Below are 11085 nucleotides of genomic sequence, written 5' to 3'. Positions count from 1 at the left end.
CGATTTTTTTATATGCAAGTTTATTGGTTTTTATATTCATACAACAAAAAAGTTGTTCTTAACCTATATTTTACAATTTTAAATTATGCCCACAATGAATATACGAATATACGAGTATGTATGTTAAAAAATAATAATAATAAACGTATGCTTTGATTTCTCAGTCCGACACCGAACTCGTTCAATATGTGTCCAAATATGTATACAAGTATATTCCAATTCACAAACGAGACAAATTATACCAATGGTATCCAATTCGTGAGCTGTCATAACCATTGCCACAATAGATTAAAATTTTAATTATTTAAACTTTTACCTCATAATTCATGTAATGTGTTTTATTTAAATATTTGGATTTAAATTCTTTGTTACGAAAATATATGAATCCCGTTTTGAAGACAATCAATGCTGCTCCTAAAATCTCATTATTTTTATTTGTTAAATATTATCATGCGATATCTACAAGAATAAGTTTTCACAAGTTCTTCAATGAATTAATTTTGGCAGGCCATACATTACACCTGAATCTAATTTTTACGCTTATATGTAATGTATATATAAGTAAGTATATAAGTTTATGTTTATGGCTGTATATAAGAATACATACATTTAAGAATGTATATCAGTGATTGACATTCACTTGTATCTTCTAAAAAATTTTAAATACAGTTATCTATCGTTCTTAGCATCTACACACATTTATATATGTACATATGTACGCTTCATATACTCATTATTTGACATATATAAGTATATTCTTTAAAATCGCAGAATTCATCTAAAAGTATTAAAATTAAAGGTCCTGCAATTAATTACATCCCTTCAAAACCCGCAGCATTATGTAGGAAAGATGTCGACTTTGCAATCAGATCCGATGCACCCGATTAATTTCCAGTAGATTTCCCTAGGATCGGAACCTATTGACCTAATACATATGTATATATATATATTTGCATATCGGTATGTATGTACTTGCACACATTTCTAAAATAGTTTCCAATTATAAGTAGGCGTTCTTTAGCTTATGGTGTATGTATATGTACATATGTACGTATCATTAGTAATTTTTGTGCTAATTAGTTAAAACTTTTTACATATTGAAGGTTTATCCACTTGTAATTTGTGATATAATAAGCTTTATACATAATAACGGCTCTTAAATATATCTATCTTTTAGGACCTAACCCAATAGTCCTAGCCTCCTTCAAAGTGTTAGCGCCTTTAAATCAAGTTGCAAACATACCTACATACAGGGTGGCTGATGAAAGCCTGCTTATGCTGAACTTAGTTCACTAGTTTTGCGTGATGGCTAATTTTTATTATTTTTCTTTTTAGAATTTTGGTTTGAACTAAACATTTGCTAATGTTTCTTTTTAGTGAATTTACTAAGCAAACTCAGAAAATGATCATAATGTGCTGGCCAATGCCAGCATGCTTTGCTTCGAAAACTCTCAAAAATAACAGAAATGTAATGTAATTCTTGAGAGTTGACCAAATGGCAGCTTGCTTCTCTCGCTTCAAGCATTTTAAAGTTTCGAATAGATTCGAAAATGTTCCATTTAGCAGCGCTTTCTCGGCCTTTGACACAATTTCACCTGTCCCTTCGTTTTTTCCCATTATGCTGACAGCATTCAAAACTACCATTTGGCCAGTGAAGTTTTCAAAAGTAAAGCAAAACAAAACAAAGCATGAAAGACTAAAAAACCGGCCTGCACTAAGGAAACAACTAGTTCTTTATACCAAAGTATTAATAGAAAAATGGAATTTTTTAAATAAAGAAACATAATCATGCATATCAAAATATCAGACTACTAAAAAAACCATCAAATAATTTCAAGATCCAATTCATAAAAATTAAACACAACGATTTTAATTTGTTTTTTAATTTCTGTATATTTGAAAAAAACGTCTGTTTGTTTTATACCTACTACAAATATAGTACTAATTATAATAAATATAATAGTAGTTTCTTTTTTATCCTAAGTTGCAATAAAATGAAAGTTTTTAATAACTTTAGTTTATATTATGTAATTTAAACAAATACATCATCGGTCAATACATTCAGAAATTGTAGACACATACACACTGAAGGGAAAACTATTTTGAAGTGTTAAGGGATCTTTTATGATTTTTTCTACTTCAACAGCGTCTATAATTTTAATATGTACAAAGTATTTACATTAAAATCATATGGAACTTCCTTATACATAATAAATTTTAAAAATTTAGAAAACAATAATAATTATAATCATATATGAAAATTAACATACTAAAGAGAATTATCACGCGAACAGATAAATAGTGATTTTAATTAATAAGGATAAAACAAACCAACGAACAATAAAACAATTTTATCAAAATAATGGGTTGTTTGAAGTAAACTGCATACAGAAGCGAAACATAACTTTTTTCTGCATGCATAATAGGAAGAATTAAATATTAATTAACTTTTCATTTATTTAAAAATCTCGCAGAGTTTTCAATATAAAAAATATTTCCGGAATAACATTTGTTTCCAGAACTTGTAAAATAAATAAAATCAATTCAGTAGAATTCCTCTCTTTCACTTATAAAATTTTTGTAAACATGAATATGGAGCTCATCTAAATTGTGTTTTCTATAACTATATGCATAGGTGTTCATATGTTCTCGAGTGCACACCTGAACCTGGTTTAAAAAGTAACAGCAACTGCGTTTGTTACACATTTATATATACATATATATGTAGTATGTTGCTTTGAAGTTATGCTGATTTTTAATTTGAAATCATTATTTATCCTTGAGGATCATTCACACAACGATACTGTAAAGGTTCTTTAAGATTGCTTAATATATGTACATATCTGCTCAATGTAAACATAATACGGCAAACGAGTCTGCTTACATGCATATGTATAGTATAATATCATATCGTTGTGCCAATTACCTTAAAAGTAGTTCATTGTCTTATGATTAAAATGATTTGCCTTCAATCTATAGATAATCTTTAAAAGGAATTGTAGCATAATATTTGTTTTTTGTGTTGTTAAGGATATAATTTTTAATCTATATTGCATGAATTTTGTACAATTTTTATGTGCTTTAAAAATACAATAGGTAATTGTTAGGGTTTTGATCGATCAATAACATTAAGATTAATATTATTGCCAACTGCAACCCTTAAGCAAACATTTTTTATCGAAATTGTAATTGTTATCAGCATCTTCTTGTTATTCACTCAATTCATATACGGTGTTTCTACTTATTTAAATACATAATTTACATATAGGTATGTAGTTACTTATCAACTGTTATTAATATTAATTTTAAGTGATTTAAGGAAATTATATATATCCATGTATACTTATGTATGCACGTTTGGTTTAACTGATTTTAATGTGCTTCCACAAATCGCGTTCTCATTCACGCCAAACACCATGCAACACCGACTTATTGAATATTTACTTTACAATATTTCATTATTTATTTATTTTTTCATGTTTTTATGAATATTCAGTCTCGCTCTTTTTTGTTGTCGTGCAAACGTTTATCATCTAATTTTAATAACTTCGCATGTACACGTACATATGTTTGAATATAATACATAGTGGATGTTCCTTTGATATTCATCATCAGTTCTGATACCACATCGAGTTTTTCAAGAAATCTTTTTCAATGCAGTATTTTTCATTTTTTTAGATTAATCTCAAGATGTCTTTAATACACTTATGAACATTCCGAATACTCTTCTTTGCATGCTCTACATAAATACATATACTGAACTTATTCACTAACCCATTTTTGATGCTTACGCCTCTAGCATGACTTTGTGAACCTGTAATTGCTGCGAACTATTTGCGGTCACAGTGGTCACGGTTTGCGTGGGTTGTGCATTAGTCGGTGTAACAGTAACATCGGCAGATACGGTAGGATATCTTTGTGCTGCTGACGCAGCTGCTACCAATGCTTGCAGCTTAGTGGGTGGTGGTGTTGGCGACTTTTTTGACAAATTCAGCGGTTGCTGTGAGTCGGCAATATCGACTTGTAGTTCTAATAGACGTGGAGGCGAATGAAGCGCTGATGGTGATGGGCGGGGTGGAGATACTGAAGTAGAGGTGGAGTGTGGAGACTGGAAATATTGACAACCATTTGATGATGATGATGATGCTGAACCATTGCTGCTTGGCGAGACAGACTGCTGACGATGATTGATACTCGTTGTTGTTATAACAGAGTGGCCGTGCCATCGCGTAGCTGTTGTGCCTAATGTGTTTGGAGGTGGCGGCGAAGGTAATGTAATTGTAGTGGTTGAAGGTGAAGCACAGTTAGTACTCGAACAAGAGGGAGAATTACTTGAGGATGGTGATCCGCCAGAGTTGTAATGGTGAGAGTTTTGGTTCAATGAGGATAAATGCTGCATTGGTGCTGGACTACGACTTCCGGGGTTGTTTGATGTGCCGGAACAAGATGATGCTGGATCGCGCATAATATAATTCTGAATTATATCAGACCTTTTAATTTGTTCAGGAGTCATTCGCGGCTCTGCCATTAAAGATTTAGCCAGTACTGAATGAGTGCTAGACAAGGAAGATTGTTGTTGTGGCTGAATGATACCACTGCCATTACTATGATTACAAATATTAGTAGTCGTCGCTTGACGCGTTAAGTGCATATGCAACTGACTTTGTTGGTGACAATTTCCAGCGTTTTCTGTTGAGATGTGAGGACGTGGGGATGATGCTGGTGTTATAGTACATTTAGAAACAACAACAGAAACCGGAGCAGTACTCGAGGTTTGAATAGATGAAGGTGGAGTAATTGCGGCTGAGATTGCTTGCGCGCTTTGTACCGGGATATTTGTTTGCGTAAGTGTTGTGCTTGTCTTCGCGCTGCTGTTAGAACGGTTAGATGTGGAGCTGGGATCCGTTTCTGTGGTTTCGAACTCGCGATGGCGCAATGCTCGAAATTTTTTATGTGGCTTGTACGCTTCATCCATTAGTGAGTTCGTATCGTAGAGCGGAGGTGCTTGCAATACTCGTTTCAATACGGGCATATCGTCAACAATTTGACGCTTGAGCGTATTTGACGAGTTAGCTAGGCTATTTGATAATGATGTGGATGTCGGAGCGATAGGTTGAGGTGAACGGACGGGTGAAACAGATATTGTAACTTGACTTGTGCTTGCTGCTGCAGCATCCGTACAATCAAGGGCGTCGTCGACACTAGAACGTGGGCTGGAACAAGAAGAACTTCCGCCAGAGCTGACTGCTTTGATGCCACAATCGTTCTTTTCATTGCCTGACTCGATGCCCGAATCAGTGGGTGAGTCTAATTTGCGATATCTATTTGGCGTACCAGAAGTCAAATGATGATGTAACTGCTGGTGGGAATGCGAACGAACAATTGGAGTAATTGTTAAGCCATTCTGGGTTAGATGTGCGTGAGAGCCGACTATGTCCATTTCAGCGGTAGAATCCCCAGAGGAGCCAGAGTTAGCTCTATTACGCAACGGGCACGAACCTGATAATGATGCGGCCAACAGGGGGGCTGATGATGCTAATGCAGATGGTTGTGGCCCTTGTTGATTAGTGTGATGGTGGGATGTTGAATTGGTAGATGAAGTGGTGTACTCTAAGTCTGCCGACTCTGTACTTGACACGGAACCAAGTGGACTTTTTGCCTCAACATCCATACGCGGATCGTCCCAGTTAATTACAGGGCTCTTCACATTCGTTGATTGTTCATCGTCCATTGTCCACATTTGTTGTCGTAATAGTTCTTTGTGCTCTGTACGAAAAACAACTAATTTCTCAGTATGAAGAGTGCTTAGTGTTCGCAAATCGGGCATTGTTTCCAACAACTTTGCCATGAAATCAGGTTGATCGGCCCGATTCTGGCTTATGACTTTCTGTAAGCAACCTTTCAACCGGCTATACATCTTTTCGATCAATTCAATGTTGCGCAATCCAGGTCGATCGGGTGTGATCAATACGATCGCACAAAATAGCCCGATCTCGGCATCTGATAAATTCATCGAATTCATACGTTCTGCAAAATTAAATGTTGAATCCACTAAAAAGCGAGCATTGGCCCCGTTCTGTATTGCATCGCGGCGCATCACCTGCCCATTCAAGCAAATAATACTATTGATGGAAGAATCGAACATGCAAATCAAACGCACGAATAATGCATCAAAAAGACCGGCCTTTAGCAAAGTAAATTTGTCATCTTGGGTAAGAAGTTGAAAACCAGGTATCATACCGGCGAAATCAATAACCCCACGAATAACATGGGCAAAGCGTTGAGAAAACTCTTGCTCCGATTGTAACTCAGGAGCAGGATTGAGCGGACAAGCCTGTAAAAGAAAAAGGAAATCTTAATTAATAATTATATGAAATATACTTGTACAACATTTAACGAGAATGTGATACTGATAGGTCACATTTTTTGCAAAGAGCGACAATTCTGAACACTTCATTATCACAAAATAGATAAATACAAGTATATAAAAAAAGTATGCATACAAACGAAGAAAGCTTCATTAACACATACAGCCATATTAACTACGTATTTTGCTTTCGTATCTACAATGTTAAGGTCCAAGTGAAGGTCATATTCTTTACAAAGGTTTTATTATTCACCGTTGGCAATACATTTGAATCGATAACTACGAAAAAACCACCACTATTTTTCAGCACATGCGCCGGTTTTACATACATATGCATAACATATGTAAGTATATATATGCAAATCTTCATATGTATTCCAACGCGAGAACAATTTGTGATAAGAGCTTTTGCTTGTGGCAGTAGCATCTCTGAGAGAACTCACAATGGCAAAAGCTTATACGGTTTGAAACACATAGTATAATCGTATTTAACGAACAAAATGGGAAAAGCCGTCGAAATCGGAGAACCACGCAGTAGAAATAAAGAGCATAAGCAAAGTTTTTTGGCTTTTACACCTTAGAATGAAAACAAAGAAAAGCTCGCTGATTGAGCGTGTGTCTATAATTAAGTTTTGCGTGTGCGTGACGCTTCATTCTGATATTCTAGTCAAGGTCGACGAACTAGAGTTCAAGGTTTTACCTTCACACGACACAGACGACTACAAGAATAAACTACATATGCATATACTCGTATATGCATATGCATTTCTGTATCTGTACAAAAAAAGTTGTATATACCTATACAATTTTTTAAACTGTAATTAGAAAAAATTGTGCAGCCTTGGCGCGGAACAAAATTCTGTTTCGGGCACGTCTTCACATAGGGTTTCAGCTCTGTTCATAAATTAAAATTTGAAAGCACCCAATTGAGCATAATTCCTTGAACGTTGCGTATGGAATTTGGTCTTGAACTTGGACTTTATTCACACTCTTCTTGCTGTGTATTGTATTTTCTGTCTCTATGTATGTATGTATCTGAACCTGCTATACTTGCACACGGGAACCTGCAAAAGTGTTTGGCGGCTACTAATTTTATTTCATGAGTTTCTAGCACACTGAAATAATATGACCCTTTTCTCCAAAATATACATAAATCCTAATAAAGTGAACATATGTATGTGTGCCTATACACATACATACTCCTGGATTCGCAAATAAGCTATATCAGTGCTAGCGTCCACCGCTTTCAGTACATTTCACTACAATTTAATTAAAAAATATTGAAAATACTGAATGACACTGACAAGTGCAACTGTTACTCGAAATAAGAAATATCACAAACGGAAAGTTAAGAATTTTAAGCTTAGGAGCAAAGAAACTGTTTGAAGTTATTAAAGATGTGATACGCCACCCAAATTCTTTCGTTTCTCTTTCTGTACAAATACGCATAAGTTTACATATGTATATCGAATGTAATTACACGCGCGTTTATTATTATTTAACAAGAATATATGTACATATATATGTGTATATGCACGTATCTGCTTATATTAATTTGCACAAATGAAATGAGAACAGCCAAAATACACTTCTCAAAAACATTGTCAATCGTTCATACATATAATATACATACATAAGTATATCAAAATATGTATTTCTATATGTGGTGTTCTGATATGTTTATATGAACGTGTATGTATTGTATCTGTATTAAACAAGTAGCCATACTAATGCTTGAGTGGCAGACAGACCAAAATGGGATGGCGATGGTCACGACAAAGGGGAGGGATATGAATTGCAAAAATACTGAGCTGCGAAATAATTTCCTCGTATTTTACAAGGTCATGTGCGCCATGCTTTTATTCTGTGTAGGTTTTTAGTATGGGTTTGTATTTGAGCATTTGCGCGCGTGTGTTTATTTGTATGTGTGGCTACTTTGAGCTTGCTTACTACTCATTTGTTTGTGTTGATGTCATTATGACGTCTGTTGGCCGAGATAAATGCGCATGTGTCTACGTTGGTATGGAAATCGCAAAATTGTAATGGGTTATTAGTAGTAAGTCAACTAAATTGACAACCTATAATCGTGTGCGGTGTAAGACCTATGACAAGGGGAAGCAGCTAATATACATATGTACATATATACATGTGCTTGTATGAGTCAAAACTGTGATTTTGTTTTCCATTATATATGTACATATATTTATCCAATTGAAATAAGAGAGTAGAAGTTTAATTTCGTTTAGTATGAATTCGCAAAAGCTGTTTCAAATTTTTTTCTGTTTTTGTTTCATTTCTCAGCGTCGTTGTGTTTTTTATTCTTTTCTCATCGAGAGTCAAATTCAAGGTTAAAAAACCTTGCCACAAGGTTATTTCTGCGCTCTTATTCTACATCGTAGGCATGTGCAGTATTTTTCATTGTTGTTGTTTCATTGCTGTTTTAGCGACGTGTCATATAGCTTCTTTATTTTCGTTATTCTTGATGACTGTTATAATATTTCTGTGCAAAAATTTAAATAATGAATATTTGCCAGACTTTTTTGATCCTCTGACTTTTCATTCTTTCATCATATTTTTTTTTATTTATTTATTTAACTATGGAACTCAATTATATTCTTACTAGCTAAGCACTTATCAATAGGGTCTATAAATTTGCATACGACTTAGAACCAAGTTTTTCAATACCGCAAATGAGGGGTCGATATTTTTGACATTATTGAGTTCACTTAAAATTCGCGCAACCACTGAATTTATAGCATATTGAATTTATTCAATTGCACATGAAACGTGTAGAAATGGCGAAAGTTTCCAAGTGCATTAGTACTTGTTAGTATGTTTAATACAAAGGAAAATGACAAAAGTGTTCTTCTACTGCCTAGTGATGTTAAATTCTGGACCTAAGCGGCCTTTCGTATACGTTCAATTCTGTTTACATATGTCAATGGACTGGAAGGGCTACCAGATAAAAGCAGGATATTCTAAAGGGGCCATAATTAATGCTATATACAAATTTTAGAGAGTGCCTGAGGTAGGGATCTGAGAAATGTGTACAATTATGCCTACACTCCTAGGTCTGCAGTTTTCAGTTTAGACCCAGGAATATGATGAGTATAATCCCAAAATGCTATCAAAAGCCTTTGAAAAGTCTGTGCAGATGATAGGAAGCTTCGGGGCTTTGCTGACTCGGGCTTAAAAGGCGTCTTGTTTTAACAACAGGCTCAATAATTTCGAAACTGTTGTAAATTTCGTAATAGTACTATAGTTTGTAACGTCACTCTTATTCCCACTTTTAAAAATTGGAATTATTTCAGTCTTTTACCAATCCTGCAAAAATCGGTCAGCAGAGACCAACCCGGTTGTAGAACTGACTGTCGTGAGAATGATCGGTCATCAGCAGTGGTTATGGATGAAAAATCTGAATAGCAAAATTTTCTATTTCTCCTGCGGAGTTGACATATTTGTCTCCATAAAACAAAGAGGATGGCAAACTTGAAGTCAGATTTAGCAAAGGCACAGAAGGCTTTCGAGTTCTTTTCAATATTACGTACAAAATTTGATTTGTCAAGCTTCCTAAATTCGGCCAGCATTATAAAACTTTTTTATATATTCAGTAACTTATTGCAACGGCCTCCAATGGGTTGGTGCGTGACTACCATTTGGAGTTCACAGAGAGAACGTAGGTTCGAATCTCGGTGAAACAAAAAAATTAAGAAAAACATTTTTCTAATAGCAGTCGCCACTCGGCAGGCAATGGCAAACCTCCGATTGTATTTCTGCCATGAAAAAGCTCCTCATAAAAATATTAGCCGTTCGGAGTCGGCTTGAAACTGCAAGTCCCTCCATTTGTGGAACAACATCAAGACGCACACCACAAATAGGAGGAGGAGCTCGGCCAAACACCCAAAAAGGATGTACGCGCCAATTATATATGTACATATATATTATATATAAACTTATTGCAACGATTTTTCAAATGCTGGGGTTTTATATTACACCAGAATAAATTGTGTTTATTGATAAGAAGTATAGGAATGTATTTCACGCCCAGGCTAATTAGTGTGATTTAAAAATTAGCAAGTACTTTGCCCTTTATAGTTACCGTACCCATTTTTTCCTCCCTAAATTGCATTTGTGCAGAGCCAAATTACTTTGTTATCTGTTGAAGGCTAATATTTTATACAACTACTTGCAGTTTCTTTTAAAAATACATACATATGGTATATATACATTCTCAGATTAATATGGAAAGTTCCTGATATCGAGTTTTTAACTGATTTCCATGATTTCTTTCTAAATATGCTTTCATTACAGAGAAATCATAGGTATTAAGTAAATTATGTTGCTGTAATAAGCTGTATATGTACATATATATTATATATAAACTTATTGCAGCGATTTTTCAAATGCTGGGGTTTTATATTACACCAGAATAAATTGTGTTTATTGATAAGAAGTATAGGAATGTATTTCACGCCCAGGCTAATTAGTGTGATTTAAAAATTAGCAAGTACTTTGCCCTTTATAGTTACCGTACCCATTTTTTCCTCCCTAAATTGCATTTGTGCAAAGCCAAATTACTTTGTTATCTGTTGAAGGCTAATATTTTATACAACTACTTGCAGTTTCTTTTAAAAATACATACATATGGTATATATACATTCTCAGATTAATATGGAAAGTTCCTGATATCGAGTTTTTAACTGATTTCCATGATTTCT

General features: G+C 34.5%; 1 protein-coding gene across 5 annotated transcripts in view; it reads right to left on the bottom strand.

Annotated features, from left to right (window-relative positions):
* Positions 1 to 1867: 1867 nt before the first annotated feature.
* LOC129243092 (ecdysone-inducible protein E75) overlaps positions 1868 to 11085 on the bottom strand; it is a 112533-nt gene continuing 103315 nt past the window's right edge. For all 5 annotated transcript variants that reach the window (XM_054880208.1, XM_054880211.1, XM_054880210.1 and 2 more), the window contains one exon: positions 1868 to 6334. In XM_054880208.1, coding sequence (XP_054736183.1) covers positions 3788 to 6334 — 2547 coding nt within the window. In that variant the 3' untranslated portion in view covers positions 1868 to 3787. The remainder of the gene's footprint in view (positions 6335 to 11085) is intronic.

Source organism: Anastrepha obliqua, chromosome 3, assembly GCF_027943255.1.
Source record: "Anastrepha obliqua isolate idAnaObli1 chromosome 3, idAnaObli1_1.0, whole genome shotgun sequence".
In the NCBI taxonomy this organism is placed as follows: domain Eukaryota; kingdom Metazoa; phylum Arthropoda; class Insecta; order Diptera; family Tephritidae; genus Anastrepha; species Anastrepha obliqua.
Note: the sequence above shows the minus strand (reverse complement) of the source record. Positions and strands in the feature narration are given on the sequence as shown.